This window comes from Indicator indicator, chromosome 31 (assembly GCF_027791375.1).
Source record: "Indicator indicator isolate 239-I01 chromosome 31, UM_Iind_1.1, whole genome shotgun sequence".
Taxonomy (NCBI): Eukaryota; Metazoa; Chordata; class Aves; order Piciformes; family Indicatoridae; genus Indicator; species Indicator indicator.
Genome location: NC_072040.1, coordinates 11,900,196 through 11,918,648, shown reverse-complemented (window position 1 = coordinate 11,918,648; position 18,453 = coordinate 11,900,196). Strand labels below are relative to the sequence as shown.

General features: G+C 48.6%; 1 protein-coding gene across 1 annotated transcript in view; it reads left to right on the top strand.

Annotated features, from left to right (window-relative positions):
* The window catches only part of ROCK1 (Rho associated coiled-coil containing protein kinase 1), a 109,587-nt gene that overhangs the window by 35,337 nt on the left and 55,797 nt on the right, over positions 1-18,453 (top strand). Inside the window, exons 3-6 of the mRNA XM_054394762.1 lie at positions 5,634-5,734; positions 7,052-7,189; positions 10,703-10,878; positions 13,667-13,751. Coding sequence (XP_054250737.1) covers positions 5,634-5,734; positions 7,052-7,189; positions 10,703-10,878; positions 13,667-13,751 — 500 coding nt within the window. The remainder of the gene's footprint in view (positions 1-5,633; positions 5,735-7,051; positions 7,190-10,702; positions 10,879-13,666; positions 13,752-18,453) is intronic.

Here is an 18,453-nt window from a genome sequence, read left to right as displayed (position 1 = left end):
AGAAAGCCAAAGGCATCCTGGCTGGATCAGCAATGCTGTGTCCAGCAGGAGCAGGGAGGGGATTGTCCCTTGGGACTCAGCTCTGGGGAGCCCACACCTGGAGTGCTGTGTCCAGTTCTGGGCACCTCAATGCCAGAGAGATGTGGAGGTGCTGGAGCCAGGGCAGAGGAGGGCAAGGAAGCTGTGAAGGGCCTGGAGAATAAATCTGATGAAGAGAGACTGAAGGAGCTGGGGATGGTTAGTGTGAAACAGAGGAGGCTGAGGAGAGACCTCCTGGCTCTCTCCAGCTCCCTGCAAGGAGGTTGTGCAGAGGTTGGTGCTGGTCTCTTCTCACAGGCAATTGGCCATGAACAAGAGGGAATGGCCTCAAGCTGCAGCAGGGCAGGTTCAGACTGGACAGTAGAAAACATTTTTCCCATCTTGAGTGGTCAGACACTGGAAGTGCTGCCAGGGAGGTGGTGGAGTCACAACCCTGGAGGTGTTTAGAGGTCATTTGGATGTGGTGCTTGGGGATATGGTTTAGGGGTGAACTTTGTAGAGCAGGGTCAGTGGTTGGACTTGATCCCAAGGGTCTTTTCCAACCTGAATGACTCTGTGATTCAAATTTGTGGGTGCAAATTGTTCTGAGAATCTGATCATTGCTTCATGTCCTGGTGAGTCCTGACAGCTACCGACACAAACCTGCTCCCCAGCGATGGAATGTCCAAGCTCATGCACTGTTAAGGGTGTTGTGTTCAGTGGCACAAAGCCTTTTAAGAGAAGGCAGCCCTCTGCATTCCCATCATTTGCATCTGTTTTGTACACTTTTTTTAGTATAAAAGGTCTCTTTTCATGATCCCATTAAATTCTTACACTGCATAGCTGCTGTATTTACTTGTGCACAAAGCTGATGTGTCTGCAGAATTCTTCTCTGGGTTTACTCTCTATTTTTCCACTACCAGATCTCCTGACTATTCTACTCTCTAGTAACAACATGATGAAATTAATAAAGTTGTTGTTGTTGTTTTTCTAATGGAAATCATCACAGAATCACAGACTATTAGAGGCTGGAAGGGACCTCCCAAGCTCATCCAGTCCAACCCCTCTGCCAGAGAAGGAGCACCTAGAGCAGATCACACAGAACACATCCAGCTGGGTCTTGAGTATCTCCAGAGAGGGAGACTCCACAACCCCCCAGGGCAGCCTGTTCCAGTGTTCTGTCACCCTTACAGTGAAAATATTCTTCCTCCTGTTTCCATGGAACTTCCTATGGCTCAGCTTCCACCACTGCCCCTTGTGCTGGCATTGGGCATCACCCAGCAGAGCCTGGCTCCAGCCTCTGGGCACTCCCCCTGCACATCTTTATCAACAGCAATGAGGTCACCTCTCAGGCTCCTCCTCTCCAAGCTTTAGAGCCCTCAGCTTCCTCAGGATCTCCTCATGAGGAAGATGTTCCACTCCTCTAATAATTTTTGTGGCTCTGTGCTGGATTCTCTCAAGCAGTTTCCTGAGGTCCTTCTTGACCTGAGGGGCTCAGAACTGGACACAAGATTCCAGATATGGCCTCAGCAGGGCAGAGTAGAGGGGCAGGAGAACCTCTCTGACCTACTAACCACAGCCCTTCTAATCCACCCCAGAATGGCCTTGGCCTTCTTGGCCATCAGAACACACTGCAGAATTTTCATAGTTCCAGAATTTTCAGTTAAAACATCCCAACAAAGGTAAATCTTGGAAATCACAGCAGAGATGTTTGCTGTTCTGAGCCTTGCTTCTGGTCATGGACTGAACAGACAAGCCATGAAACTGTACTCCTCTTGGTAGGTTTTTTCAAAGGCTGAAGCATCTCCCTTCCGTGTTGCAATAAATAGCTCTTGTGGCAAATACAAATTAATTTGACTGAAAGAATTTTTATCTTTGCTTCACTGAAGTTTATGTCAAAGCCGTTATCCCTCATCCTGGCACTCTCAGACCTTTTCAGAAGTCCCTCCCCAGCTGTCCTGGAGCCCCTTCAGGTACTGGAAGGCTGCTCTAAGGTCTCCTTGGAGCCTTTTCTTCTCCAGGGTGAACAGCCCCAACTCTCTCAGCCTGTCCCCACACAGGAGATTCTGCAGACCTCTGGTCATCTTTGTGGCCTCCTCTGGACCCTCTGCAATAGTTCCCTTTCCTTCTTGTGTTGGGAGTCCCTTAGCTGCACACAGCACTGCAGGTGAGGTCTCCCCAGAGCAGAGCAGAGGGACAGGATCCTCTCTCTCCATCTCTGGCCACACTGCTGTTGATGGAGTCCAGGCTGCCATTGGCCTTCTGGGCTGCAGGTGGACACTGTCTGCTCATGTCCAGCTTCTCATTCACCAGCACCCCAAAGTCCTAATTTGATATTTTGATAATTTGATATTTTGAATGTGATTTTGATGGATAATGAATCATTAGTGAGCCTCAAAGTGCTTCACTTCAGCAGTTGAGGCAGTATTGCATCATTATTGGAGAACTTGAAAATAAATTTCTAGATTGCAAATAAAACTGGGAGTTTGCTTGCTTGATTTTATAGGCTGACTGCCCTGTGAGCCAGTCCTTACCCCTTTCACTTCTCTCTGCTTTACATTCTATATTTGTGGAGCCTCTAAAATCTGCTTCAGGCATTGAAGGTTGTGAGGTTCATTTCTGTAAGCATGCGACCTTGTTAATTTTCCACCACATAGAATTAAAAGGATAAAGAAATCAATGTTCAAGAGAGAGCTCTGTTGCAAAGTAGTTTAGTTTTGTGTAGTTTAAGGCAGCATCTAAGCTTCAGGAGAAGCTGCAGAATGCCATCTTTTGTCATGGGAGCTATCCCAGTGCCAAGCAGTGGGAGCTGGCTGGATCTGCTGCTCTTGGTGGGGGATAAGGAGCTCCCTGTCTGTGTGTGGTGAACCTGCTGAACCTTGGCTGCCACCTTCCAGCAGGGTTGTTACTGTCATGTGCCATCTGAAGGTCAGCCACTGTCACTATGTCTCTCAAGCCTTGCATTGCAGCTTGCAGCTGTCACAAGGCTGGTTCCATGATTGAAGCCCCTTCTCTGAGGTGGCTCTCCAGATGTATGTTCCTTAAGCCTGTTCTGGCCAGAGGCAGGGCTTGGGACTAAGAACCCTTTATCACATTCACAATGTGCCTGCCTTTCTTCTGCACCAATGTCACAGTTTTTCATTAAGTGCTGGGCTCCTGTTGTGAGATGGGTAGGATACAATCACAGATTCATGGAATTATTTTGGTTGGGAAAGCTCTCTGAGGTCATTGAGTCCAACCATTGACACCACCATGGCCATGAAACCCTGTCCCCAAGTGCCATGGCCACACCTTTCTGGAACCCCTCCAGGGATGGGTACTCCACCACCTCCCTGGGGGGCAGCCTGTTCCAATCCCTGACCACTCTTGCAGCAAAGACATTTTTCCTCATCTCCAACCTAACCCTCCCCTGGCACAATTTCAGATCATTTTCTCTCACTCTATCACCTGAGACTAAGGAGCAGAGCCCAATCCTCACCTCACTGCAACCTCCTCTCAGAGAGCTGTAGAGAGCAATGAGGTCTCTCTCAGCCTCCTCTGCTTCAAAATCAGTCACCAGTAACTAGAAAATTGTTGCCAGGAGAATTGTTGCATTTTAGTTCCATGCAGCCTTATGCATCCTCTGCTGCCAGTCGGTTTCAGCAGCATGAAGCAGCTGAGACATTGTGGAGTTTAAATCACCCAGGATTCTGAATTTCAGAAAGTTAACAAGCTTCTTGCTCTCAGCTGTGGTGTGCTGCCCTGTAAAGGGATGGCAATGCCACAGAGTGCTTCCTGAAGCAAAGATCTGTCTCTGGGAATAAAATCTTACTCCATGTTGGTTGCTCCTGTGCTGCTATTGGTGTAGGTCATGGCCAAAGGACATTTTTTGTCACCTGCCTCACCATTTGCTTGTTTTATTTTGCTTTTTATTTTAATATGAACTTAAAAAAAATTACATTTCATGGAATCACAGAGGTCATCCAGTCCAACCCCGCTGCACTCATCAGGGACATCCTCCACTAGATCAGGTTGCTCAGAGCCCTGCCTCACCTTGAATATCTCTAGGGATGGAGCCTCAATCACCTCCCTGGGCAACCTGTTCCAGTGTTACACCACCCTCCTGGTGCAGAACTTGTTCCTCACATCCAATCTAAATCTGCTCTGCTCTAATTTCAAACCATTGCCCCTCGTCCTGTTCCTGCAGGCCTCTGGGAACAGTTCCTCTGCAGCCTTTTCCTAGCCTCCTTCAGGTACTGGCAGGTTGCTCTATGGTCTCCCTGGAGCCTTCTCTTCTCCAGGCTGAACACCCCAGGTCCCTTTCTCTTCTCTTTTATCTTTTCCTATTCTTGCTTCTTTCTAAACTTTACTTTTAGGCTCAGGATATTATTTTTGACAATAAAATGCTGTTGCATAATTGATTTTATTAGGAGCCTATCTGTTTCAGAAGTGCCTTGTTTTTAGTACTGCTGAAGCATGAAGCTTTTCCATGTAATCTCATGCCGGTGTTGACCCACATGGATGAAAATAGACTGGTTTAATCTTTGACCAAATTTGGAATTAGCCTATCTGCCCCCAGGGAGTTTTTAAGTGATTGTAGTTTAGAGAGTGACAGGTTTATATAAATAATTGCCATGATTCCCACTGCATGTTTGAAATACAAAAAATAATTTCCTTTTTCCAGTATTAGGAACAATAAAGTGCAGAAAATGAAGGCTTCTTTTTTAGGCCATTTCCTCTCAGTCTCTTGGATGGGCACTTTATGATACTTTCTCAGATGTGTACTCTGCCCTGGTGAGACCTGCAATGCTGTGTCCAATTCTAGGCTCCCCAGTTCAAGAGAGACAGGGATGTACTAGTGAATGTCCAGTGGAGGCCATGAGAGCCCTGTGGCTGTTTAGTCTGGAGAAGAGAAGGCTGAGAGGGGTCTGATCAATGTCTATAAATATCTGAGGGGTGAGTGTCAAGATGAAGGTGCCAGGCTCGGGATGGTGATGCCCTGTCATAGGATAAGGAACAACAGGTACAAGCTGGAACCCAGGAAGTTCCACCTCAGCATGAGGAGAAACTTCCTTACTGTGAGGGTGCTGGAGCCCTGGAGCAGGCTGCCCAGAGAGGTTGTGGAGTCTCCTTCTCTGGAGACTTTCAAGCCCTATCTAGATGCATTCCTGTGTGACCTGCCCTGGGTGATCCTGCTCTGGGAGGGGGATTGGACTGAATGTTCTCCAGAGGTCCGTTCCAACCCCTGCCATTCTGTGACTCTGTGATTTGTGTTGCATGTGTATCCAGACACAATCTTCTCTAACTGCTCAGTGTGCAAGCAAGGTCCTGTTGGGCAGGACATTTTTGCCTGGGTTTGTCTTGCAGGTGATTGCTTGTAAATAAGTGCCCAGCTCAGATCTCTGGTAGTTTGCTTGTCCAGCAGGCAGTGCATTATGTGCCTGTCAGGTTTGTGTTAGTGTGGTGAGGAGGGCAAGGTGATGCAATCTGCAGAGGGGTTGCCAGGAGGAAGGTTGGTGCCAGAGGAAGCCCTCTTTGAAAGGAGCTTGCCTTCTAACAACTGTGCCACACTGCAGTGAGGCAAAGGGGCTTAATGAAATTGCTTGTCTATGAAATGTGAATTCTGTTTTCTGCAGATAAAGACACAGTGAATAAGATGAGAGACCTGCGCATGAAAGCTGAAGATTACGAAGTGGTGAAGGTGATTGGCAGAGGAGCGTTTGGGGAGGTGCAGCTGGTAAGTTCTCTTCCCCTTTGGCCATGAATGTGTTGTGTGACATTTGCTCCCCTGTCTGTTTCTGAGCATGGGTTCAGGCCGTGGGTTCTGCCTAATGCCTTTGGCTGGGTCACATTTGATTCCTTTCTGCCTCATGGAGAGGTTTTGGAGAATGTTGTATTTCAGTACTCTTGATGTGGACAAGCACTTGTTTGGCACTGCAGTCCTGCTCCTGCATTAGAACCAACTGGAATTGTGTATTCCTCATCAGCCAGCACAGGAGCCTTGGCTGCTCTGTGTGGGGTCATTTGAACAGATCTCTAGGACTAAAGAATTTCTGCCACATCATGGACTACACCAAATTTCTGTGGACATACCTCCCACAGAGGAGTGCTGTATGTTGTTTGTGATGGATTAGCAACCAGACTTCTTCATCCTGCTTTATGAAATGGAGAACTGAGGGAAGAAACTGGAAATACAGCAGCAGGTTTACATTTTTGTTTCCTAATGACCCCTGGTAAATGCTCGTGGTTTTTACAGCATTTGCCAGGTGCCAGAATTGGTCCTTTGAAAGACACAGAGGTGAACATTCCAGAGTGACTGCAATGGACAGACAACGGATAGTCCTAGCGAATGTTTTAAGAGCAATGCCTATGTGGTCAGGTGCTGGAATGTGATTATTCTGTAGGCTTAGAGTGTCTAATACTTGATTGAAAATGTGAAGAGTCATAGAATTATTTTGTTTGGAAAAGTCTTCTAAGATCATCCAGTCCAACCATCAACCCAACCCCACCATGGCCCCAGGTGCCATGGCCACACCTTTCTGGAACCCCTCCAGGGATGGGGACTCTACCACCTCCCTGGGGGGCAGCCTGTTCCAATCCCTGACCACTCTTGCAGCAAAGACATTTTTCCTCATCTCCAACCTAACCCTCCCCTGGCACAATTTCAGGCCATTTCCTCTCCTTCTATCACCTGAGACTAGGGAGCAGAGCCCAATCCCCTTTCAGGGAGCAGTAGAGAGCAATGAGGTCTCTGCCTCAGCCTCCTCCTTTCCAGGCTGAACACCCCCAGCTCCCTCAGCTGCTCCTCTCCAGCCCTGTTCTCCAGACCCTTCCCCAGCTTTTTTGCTCTTCTCTGGACCTGCTCCAGCCCCTCAATGTCCTTCTAGGTGTGAGGGGTCCAGAGCTGAACGCAGTGCTCAAGGTGTGGCCTCCCCAGTGCTGAGTTTGATAAGGGTTGTTCTCTAGTGAGGCAGGAAGAGCAATCCATGGTGGTGTTTTTCATGTGCTCAGGTGGCAAAGTGCTGTGTTCTGGATGTTGTGTTTGTCTCCACAGGTGAGGCACAAGTCCTCCAGGAGAGTGTATGCTATGAAGCTCCTCAGCAAGTTTGAGATGATCAAAAGATCAGATTCTGCATTCTTCTGGGAGGAAAGGGATATCATGGCCTTTGCTAACAGTCCCTGGGTTGTTCAGGTATTGTGATGCTCTTTTAAAAATGCAAGAAATACATCATGGAGTGGCTCTGTGACAGCACTGCATGGCTGGGGATTCCCAGCTTTCACCTGCAGCTTCTCAGAGCCCCTTTTGGGCTGTGTGGGTCTGTTGGGGAAATCCCTGGCTGCCAGGAGGCAGGCTGCACACAGCAAGGAGCAGGCAGCACGCTTGCTCCAGACCATGCTTTGTTATAACATTTCAAGATGAGTTGCTCTGTTTGTTATTAAAGCTCTTTGCCAGGGAGGTACTGGTGAGCCTGTGCTGTGGTTATCCTGGAGGCATCCAGCATAGCAGGGAGATAAGCTTAAAGCACAGCTTGTGTGTGTATCCTGATCTCTGTGAGTGTGACTGCAGACTGTGCTCTCTTGGGTTGTTTTTTTCTCACCTTAGCTCTGTCACTGATCATTTCTGGGATGTGTTGCTGCCTTTGAAGGCCTCAGGAGTGTGCCTGAAGCCATTCACATGCATGTCAATGGCTCTTACCCTAGGGCATGGGAATGCTTCTGTTTGGTTAGAATTGAGCAAAATCATTCCAGATGGAGCCAGATCAGAGAGGTGGCTGCATCCCTGTGACTGCCTCACTGTCACTGCCTCACTGTCACCGCATCACTGTCACTGCATCGCTGCCATTGTCTCACTGTCACTGCCTCACTGTCACTGCCTCACTGTCACTGCCTCACTGTCACTGTCTCACTGTCACTGCCTCACTGTCACTGCCTCACTGTCACCGCATCACTGCCACTGTCTCACTGTCACTGCCTCACTGTCACTGCATCACTGTCACTGCATCACTGCCACTGTCTCACTGTCACTGCCTCACTGTCACTGCCTCACTGTCACTGTCTCACTGTCACTGCATCACTGTCACTGCATCACTGCCACTGTCTCACTGTCACTGCCTCACTGTCACTGCATCGCTGTCACTGCATCACTGCCACTGTCTCACTCTCACTGTCAGTGCATCACTGTCACTGCCTCACTGTCACTGCATCGCTGCCACTGTCTCACTGTCACTGTCACTGCCTCACTGTCACTGCCTCACTGTCACTGCATCGCTGTCACTGCATCACTGCCACTGTCTCACTGCCTCACTGTCAGTGCATCACTCTGTCACTGCCTCACTGTCACTGCCTCACTGTCACTGCATCACTGTGCATCGCTGCCACTGTCTCATTGTCACTGTCACTGCCTCACTGTCACTGCCTCACTGTCACTGCATCACTGTCCGTGCATCGCTGCCACTGTCTCACTGTCACTGTCACTGTCTCACTGTCACTGTCACTGCCTCACTGCCACTGCCTCACTGTCACTGCCTCACTATCACTGCATCGCTGCCACTGTCTCACTGTCACTGCCTCACTGTCACTGCCTCACTGTCACTGCATCGCTGTCACTGCATCGCTGCCACTGCCTCACTGTCACTGCCTCACTGTCACTGCATCACTGTCACTGCATCACTGCCACTGTCTCACTGTCACTGCCTCACTGTCACTGCCTCACTGTCACTGCATCGCTGTCCGTGCATCGCTGTCGCTGTCTCACTGCCTCACTGTCACTGCATCGCTGTCACTGCATCGCTGTCACTGCATCACTGCCACTGTCTCACTGTCACTGTCAGTGCATCACTGTCACTGCCTCACTGTCACTGCATCACTGTCCGTGCATCGCTGCCACTGTCTCACTGTCACTGTCACTGCCTCACTGTCACTGCATTGCTGTCACTGCATTGCTGTCACTGCCTCACTGTCACTGCATCGCTGCCACTGTCTCACTCTCACTGCCTCACTGTCACTGCATCGCTGCCACTGCCTCACTGTCACTGCATCACTGTTACTGCATCGCTGCCGCTGTCTCACTGTCACTGCATCACTGTCACTGCCTCACTGTCCGTGCATCGCTGCCACTGTCTCACTGTCACTCTCACTGTCACTGCCTCACTGTCACTGCCTCACTGTCACTGCATCGCTGCCACTGTCTCACTGTCACTGTCTCACTGTCACTGCATCACTGTGACTGCCTCACTGTTACTGCCTCACTGTCCGTGCATTGCTGTCACTGCATCACTGTCACTGCCTCACTGTCACTGCATTATTGTCACTGTCTCACTGTATTATTGTCACTGTCTCACTGTGACTTTCACTGTGACTGCCTCACCTGTGACTGCAGCACTGTCACTGCATCACTGTCTCACTGTCACTGCCTCACTGTGACTCTCACTGTGACTGCATCACTTCACGACAGTCACTGTCCAGAAGTGTTTGGCTGATTTTCAGCACGTTTCAAATCAGGAAACTTCAATCTTCTTGCAGTGCTTGCATTGAACAGAGCATGGGCAGCTGCAGGGGAGATATTGCTACTTAACTGTGTAAAATTTAGACCCTTTCTATGTTTATGCATAGAATTCCATATTTATTCTATATTTACATATAGCATTAGACTTTGTGTAGGAGAAATACCTTGATAATAGGATAATAACTATTTAGTGCCAACACAGTGAGAATCAAGCAGGTGTTAGTGTCACAGCAGGTTTACAAATCTGTCTACTAGCATCCCAGTGGTAAGGAAGGGTTTTGTTCTTTATTGCACCAAGGGAGGAGCTGGCTCACATTGGCTCTAGAGATGAATCCTTTGTGAGGTAGTCTGCTGATGATGCAGAGTTGCTGTAGTAGTTGTTACAGTTCTGATCCTCTCTAAATCAGTTTGCACAGAAATTCCTTGGACTTCCAACAAGCAAAAGATTAAAGATAACCAGAACATTCATGGATTCAGAGAATGGTTTGGGTTGGAAGGGACCTTGAACATCACCTAATTCCAACCCCCTGCCATGGGCAGGGACACCTTCTATTAGACCAGGCTGCTCAAGACATCCAACCTGGCCTTGAACACCTCCAGGGAGGAGGCATCCACAACCTCCATGGGCAACCTGTTCCAGTGTCTCACCACCCTCACTGCAAAGAATTTCTTCCTCATCTCCAGTCTCAATCTCCCCTCTCCCAGCTCAAAGCCATTGTCCCTAGTCCTGGCACTCCCAGTCCTTGTCAAAACTTCCTCCCAGGCTCTCCTCTAGCCCCCTTTAGGTACTAGAAGGGTGCTCTGAGGTCTTTTCAGAGCATTCTCCAGGCTGAACAGCCCCAACTCTCTCAGCCTGTCCCCACAGGGGAGGTTCTCCAGCCCTCTGATCATCCTTACGGCCTCCTCTGGACCCTCTCCTTCTTGTGCTGGGGGCCCCAGAACTGGAGGCAGTGCTGTAGGTGGGGTCTGAGCAGAGCAGAGCAGAGGGGCAGAATCCCCTCCCTGTGCTGCTGCTCTCCCTGCTCTGGATGCAGCTCAGCACACAGCTGGCTCTGGGCTGCCAGGGACCATTGCTGGCTCCTGGGAAGTTTGTCACCAACTGATACCTCCAGGCTGCTCTCCAGCCGCTCCTCACCCAGCCTGGATTTGTTGTTTGACTTTTGTTTTGTGAGTGGTGTTGTGTCTGTTTGCTGTCCACAGCTGTTTTATGCCTTCCAAGACGACCGTTACCTGTACATGGTGATGGAGTACATGCCTGGTGGGGACCTGGTGAACCTGATGAGCAACTACGATGTTCCGGAGAAGTGGGCAAGGTTTTACACTGCTGAAGTTGTGCTTGCCTTAGATGCAATTCACTCCATGGGGTTTATACACAGGTAAGGACAGAAAAAGTGTTACTGCATGGTGTTGTGTTGTTCCTGGTGCTGCCAGAGTGACTTCAGGAGTTATTTAGGCAGCTTAAACATTTTTATTTCATAATGATTATTCATTATTATTTCATAATGATTCCACCTTACAGCTTCTGTCATGCAAGTCTGAGGTGATACAGACAAGCCAAGGTTTTCTGCAGGCTGATGGTCCTCAGCCTGGGGACAGTGCCCTGCTTGATCAAGAGAGACAAGAACTGAAATGGTGTGAGCACCTTGGCCCCCAAATGGTGCTTCTCTTCTGATTGGAAAGAGCTGGGTTGGGACTTTGCTAGCAGCAGTATCCACTGGTAGGAATTATCACTTCTCTGCTCTGCATCTGAAGCCTCAGTGAGCCATTCACCAAGGTTCTATGAACAGTGTGAGGGGAATCTCCCAGCCACTTGGAAGGCACAAGATGGAAAGTGCAGAGCAAATGGGACAGGGCTTAGTTTCTCTGTATGTACTTGCTCTAAAGTGCAGTGGAGTCACTTCTCAGGTGGAAAAAATTTCATTTTGATAGTTGAAATTTTGTATGCTCTTAGCTTTTAATTTCACTAACTAGTATCAGAAGAATTCATTACTTTCACCAGGATAATAATTTTTTTCAACTGAAAATAGGAGCAGAGGTTGAGAAAGACGGATTATAAATTCTCATCTTATTTGACCAGAATATCAGTGTTAGCTCCTAAGCTTTTTCTAAAAAGCAAGATCAAAACAAACTACTAATCCATGGCCTGAGTAGGGTCTGGAGCACCAGGAGTTATGGAGCTGTGCCAGATCTAGCAGATAAATGATCTGGCTGCACAGATGTGTTGCACACTGCAGAAAGCAGGCAGCAGAAACTGCCAGCACCCCACCGAGACTTCTTTTACTGAAAATGTGGATTCTGACAGCAGCAGATATTTTGGAATTTGTTTTCCACTGCAGTTAGCCTGCTCAAGCCTGAGGAATGAAAGGAGACTGATGAAAATGTGGCTCACTGCTTAGTGGCACAGGAACATTGTGACAGGGGACATGGAAATGGCCAAGGCTGCTGCTTTTACCTGAGCTCTTGCTGACCAGGGCTGCTTTTCAGCCTCTCTGCTCCTGTGCCTGGTGGCAGAGCATTACTGTGGCAGAAGAAGGTCAGGCTGAGTCCCAGTTATGCAAACTGGACACAAACCTGTCCAGGGGGCCAGATGGATGTGCCAAGGGTCATGAGGGGCTGGGCAGTGTCTTTACTGTCATCTTAGAAAGGCTGCTGCAAGGGGGAGATTCCTGATAACTGAAAAGAAACAAGTTGCACGCTCACCTTGCTCTGAGAAGGGCAAGGAAGAGGGAAGCAGGGGAGCTGCAGGCTGATCGGCCTGAGGGTCGTCTTTGGAAATCTTATGGAGTAAATCCTGAGGGAACCATTTCCAAGCGTGTGGATGGGAAGGTGATTGGGCACAGCCTGCAGGGTTGTACCAAGGGTACATCATGCTTTAGCCATCCAGTTGCCTTCTGTGATGAGAGGATGGGCTTCATGGTTAGGGGAGAGCAGTGTGTGTGCTTTGCCTTGGCTTTGGCAAGGTTTTAGCTGTAGCTAGGAGGGAGGTAAAGGACTGTGCTCAGCAGTATGATGCCCAGCCAGTGGTCAGCTCCCCACAAGTCCTCAGAAGGCTGACACTGAGACCAGTGCTGTGTTTTCATTCACAACATGAGCAGTGTTCAGCTGAGAGAGGAGGCATCAGCCATCAGCTGCCCAGCAGGACTTCATGGAAAAGGTGGAGCCAGACTTGTGCACACCAAAAAGATGAAAGGCAGCAAGTGACACAAGGTGCAGCAAGGCAATTTCTAGCTATACATGAGGAAATACTTTTTTTTCATTATGAGAGTGGTCAAACAGTGGAAGAAAGTTGTAAAGAGGCTGTTGTATCTTCACCCTTGAAAACAGTTCCAAACTTGGGTGGATTTGACACTTAGGAACCTAACAGAGCTTTGAAGTTGAATCTAACTTCATTAGCTGCACTTTGCTCAGGCACTTGAAGCACTGCTCTGAAAAAGTCCTTCCCGATTCAGAGTGTTCTCTGTGTACAGATACATCTGCAGTGCACCTTGGGTCACAGTTATTCTCCTTTGACACCTCTCAACTAGACTCAGCTGCTCAAGGCCTCATCCAAACTAACCTTGAACACCTCCATGGAGGAGGCATTCACAGCCTCCCTGGGCAGCCTATTCCAGAGTCTGACCACCCTCCTACTGAAGAACTTCTTCCTCAGTTCCAGTCTAACCCTGCTCTGCCTCAGCTTCAAACCATCCCCCCTTGTCCTGTCTCTAGACACCCTCATGAAAAGTCCCTCTGCAGCCTTCCTGCAAGATCCCTTCAGGTACTGGCAGGCAGCTCTAAGGTCCCCCTGAAGTCTTTTCTTCTCCAGGCTGAACACCCACAGCTCCCTCATCCTGTCCTCGTGGCAGAGGTGCTCCAGCCCTTGGATCATCTTTGTGGCCTTCTCTGGACTGGCTTCAACAGTTCATCATCAATGTTGAGGTTTGTTAAACTGGGTGACTTCAGACCATGTTCCCACATCCATTCTGATTTTTGGCAATGGCTGTAGCTCAGCAGTCCATGCTGGACATGATATTCAGAGAAGGCAGAAAGAATGGTGCAAATAGTTATACTTTCATGTTGGTGTTTTTCCTTGCAGTGCTGATTCTAAAAAATAGTTAAAACTTTTTTTTTCCCGTAAATTAAGCTGACTTCCTGACTTGTACACAAATCCTTTTCTCCTTTCAGAGATGTGAAGCCTGATAATATGCTGCTAGATAAAGCTGGTCATTTAAAACTAGCAGATTTTGGTACTTGTATGAAGATGAACAAGGTAAACATGTTTTTAATTTCACTCTTCTGTTTGTGAAAAGAAACAAATGGAAAAGAAAATATGCTGGAAACTTTTTAGCTAGATGAGGAGAGTTGAAAATTCCAGTCTGTCCCCCTTCCTATTCTTTATGCATCTACTCAATGACAGGAGTGGCTCTTGAAGTAAGGACTGGCTCAGCTTTGATACTGCTTCCTAGAGAAATTTCCTGAAGTCAGGCCTTTGATCATCTCTGGGTGCTCTGGGTTATTGAATTGCTTGGTGTCTTAGCTTGAGTTTTAATCTGCTGCCATTCAAACCATCCTGCCTCACGCCACCCTCAAGACAATGGAGCAGAGTATGATGGGGCTTGAAGTTTGGATTGTGACATGGGAGGCTTCCTGTTCCAGTTGCTGCTTTTGGGTTCCAGGTTTTGGGTGTTGGCTCTCCTGCTGGGATGGCAGCTGGAGAGGGAGGGCTCGGGGAGTAGCTCACTGCCTTCTGCTTGCTGCTGCTTTCTGCTGTGCATTTTCTGCAGTAGGTTAAGGTCATTGTACATTGTGTTAGCTCATTTATCGTAAACTTTATCTCAGCTCTTTATCTTAACCTGGAGTTGTGTGTATTACTGTCCCTCACTTGTGTGCTGTAGGGAAGAGGCTGTGGTAAACCAGCATACTTGGGTATCCGAAGTGAGTGTGAAGAAGTGAGATTGTTTTTATGTTGTGTGTCAATAAGGAAAGAGCCAAAACTGCTGAACAAGTCACTGACTCTCAGTGGTACTTGGTCAGCCAAATGCTGATGTAGCAGAAGGACAAGTCTGAAGGAAGCCAGTTAAAGTGGCAGGGAATTCTTGATTTTTAAAAATACATGCTGAGGTCACTCTGAAGGTTCAGTTTGCAGCAGTGTTTCACATCCTGTGCAGTGCTGCTGTACCCTGCAGAAAACTCTGCTTGGTTTGTGTCAGCCTGCACTTAACATGAGGGAAGGGATCTGCACTTACACGTGAGGGAAGGGATCTGCACTTAACATGAGGGAAGGGATCTGCACTTACACGTGAGGGAAGGGATCTGCACTTAACATGAGGGAAGGGATCTGCACTTAACATGAGGGAAGGGATCTGCACTTACACTTGAGGGAAGGGATCTGCACTTACACGTGAGGGAAGGGATCTGCACTTACACGTGAGGGAAGGGATCTGCACTTACACGTGAGGGAAGGGATCTGCACTTACACGTGAGGGAAGGGATCTGCACTTAACATGAGGGAAGGGATCTGCACTTACACGTGAGGGAAGGGATCTGCACTTAACATGAGGGAAGGGATCTGCACTTAACATGAGGGAAGGGATCTGCACTTACACTGAGGGAAGGGATCTGCACTTACACGTGAGGGAATGGATCTGCACTTACATGTGAGGGAAGGGATCTGCACTTACACGTGAGGGAAGGGATCTGCACTTACACGTGAGGGAAGGGATCTGCACTTAACATGAGGGAAGGGATCTGCACTTAACATGAGGGAAGGGATCTGCACTTACACGTGAGGGAAGGGATCTGCACTTACACTTGAGGGAATGGATCTGCACTTACACGTGAGGGAAGGGATCTGCACTTACACATGAGGGAAGGGATCTGCACTTACACTTGAGGGAAGGGATCTGCACTTACACATGAGGGAAGGGATCTGCACTTACACTTGAGGGAAGGGATCTGCACTTAACATGAGGGAAGGGATCTGCACTTAACATGAGGGAATGGATCTGCACTTACACGTGAGGGAAGGGATCTGCACTTACACGTGAGGGAAGGGATCTGCACTTAACATGAGGGAAGGGATCTGCACTTACACGTGAGGGAAGGGATCTGCACTTACACGTGAGGGAATGGATCTGCACTTACACGTGAGGGAAGGGATCTGCACTTACACATGAGGGAAGGGATCTGCACTTACACGTGAGGGAAGGGATCTGCACTTACACGTGAGGGAAGGGATCTGCACTTAACATGAGGGAAGGGATCTGCACTTACACGTGAGGGAAGGGATCTGCACTTACACGTGAGGGAAGGGATCTGCACTTACACGTGAGGGAAGGGATCTGCACTTAACATGAGGGAAGGGATCTGCACTTACACGTGAGGGAAGGGATCTGCACTTACACGTGAGGGAATGGATCTGCACTTACACGTGAGGGAAGGGATCTGCACTTACACGTGAGGGAAGGGATCTGCACTTACACGTGAGGGAAGGGATCTGCACTTAACATGAGGGAAGGGATCTGCACTTACACGTGAGGGAAGGGATCTGCACTTAACATGAGGGAAGGGATCTGCACTTACACGTGAGGGAAGGGATCTGCACTTACACGTGAGGGAAGGGATCTGCACTTACACATGAGGGAATGGATCTGCACTTACACGTGAGGGAAGGGATCTGCACTTACACGTGAGGGAAGGGATCTGCACTTACACATGAGGGAAGGGATCTGCACTTAACATGAGGGAAGGGATCTGCACTTACACGTGAGGGAAGGGATCTGCACTTAACATGAGGGAAGGGATCTGCACTTACACGTGAGGGAAGGGATCTGCACTTAACATGAGGGAAGGGATCTGCACTTACACGTGAGGGAAGGGATCTGCACTTACACGTGAGGGAATGGATCTGCACTTACACGTGAGGGAAGGGATCTGCACTTACACATGAGGGAAGGGATCTGCACTTACACTTGAGGGAAGGGATCTGCACTTAACATGAGGGAAGGGATCTGCACTTAACATGAGGGAAGGGATCTGCACTTACACGTGAGGGAAGGGATCTGCACTTACACGTGAGGGAATGGATCTGCACTTACACGTGAGGGAAGGGATCTGCACTTAACATGAGGGAAGGGATCTGCACTTAACATGAGGGAAGGGATCTGCACTTAACATGAGGGAAGGGATCTGCACTTACACGTGAGGGAAGGGATCTGCACTTAACATGAGGGAAGGGATCTGCACTTAACATGAGGGAAGGGATCTGCACTTACACGTGAGGGAAGGGATCTGCACTTACACGTGAGGGAATGGATCTGCACTTACATGTGAGGGAAGGGATCTGCACTTACACGTGAGGGAAGGGATCTGCACTTACACGTGAGGGAAGGGATCTGCACTTAACATGAGGGAAGGGATCTGCACTTACACGTGAGGGAAGGGATCTGCACTTAACATGAGGGAAGGGATCTGCACTTACACGTGAGGGAAGGGATCTGCACTTACACGTGAGGGAAGGGATCTGCACTTACACGTGAGGGAAGGGATCTGCACTTACACGTGAGGGAAGGGATCTGCACTTAACATGAGGGAAGGGATCTGCACTTACACGTGAGGGAAGGGATCTGCACTTAAGGGATGACACTACTGAGGGAAGGGATCTGCACTTACACGTGAGGGAAGGGATCTGCACTTAACATGAGGGAAGGGATCTGCACTTACACGTGAGGGAAGGGATCTGCACTTACACGTGAGGGAAGGGATCTGCACTTACACGTGAGGGAAGGGATCTGCACTTACACGTGAGGGAAGGGATCTGCACTTACACGTGAGGGAAGGGATCTGCACTTAACATGAGGGAAGGGATCTGCACTTACACTTGAGGGAAGGGATCTGCACTTACACTTGAGGGAAGGGACCTGCCCTGCTTGGTGCTTCATGGAGTCTGTGCAATGTGGGCCTTATGTTCTCAGAGTGTGCCAGGAGCTCTGAGTACCTCATTGCTTAGCTGCTTTACCACAAGTAAAAGGCACCAATGAAAGCGAAGTCCAAGTCATGTGAGGAGTTGCCTCCAATTGCAAAAATCCACTTCAGGGGAATGACTGACACAAAATTTGGCTTTGTTTTGACTTAATACATATTCAGCAGTGGCTGGGTTCATTAATTCAGATTTACCTGTGACTGATTGAGTTCATTAATTCAGATTTACTTGTAACTGATTGAGTTGTTACCAATGAGGAGATTTCAAATGCAGAAAAATATTGTCCTGCTGTTGGAGCTGTAAGTTTAAGAAGACAAAGTAAAGTGATTGCAAAGCTTTGCTGTCTGTGGGCATGGCAGAAGCACACTTGTGTCAGTCACACTTTCTGCTCTGCACTGTTGAGCTTGCTGAGGAGTCTTGGGTTGCTCTGCTCTTCTGAAAGAGAAAGGTTTTTCTGAGGGGGGAGTCACTGCCCAGCATAAGAGCTTCCTTTTGGTGCATTCTGGGCTAGCTGCATGTGCAGCACCAGGTTTGTGTTCCCTTAGTTCTCTAGTTTCATGCACTCCTGTAGGCTTGTTTCAGCTCGCTCCAGTGTGACTGACCTGTGTTGTGCCAGCTCTTTCATAGACCTGTGAGAGCATCAAACGTTTTTCTCACCCCTTACCTGTCTTGAAGTCTGTCTACTTAGAAGGTCAAAGCCCTGTCTACATTTATTCTTCCTGGGATTACGTATATTGGGTTGGAGGTGAAAAACTGTTACTTAGCTGATCCTGATGTTGACCCATTGATGCCAGCAGAGGCTTTCTGTGCTCATGGTCCATCCTGTCATTTGTAGTGGCACAAGCAGGGCAGCTAGGCAGGGTTCAGAGGGCTTAGGTGCAATTCTGATTACTTCTTGGATGTTAACTGAGGCTTTTAAAGTAACTTTCACTGCCAGGTCTGGTGCTTTCTTCTGGGTTGAGTAGCTTAGGACTGGAAAATGTTGAGCTAG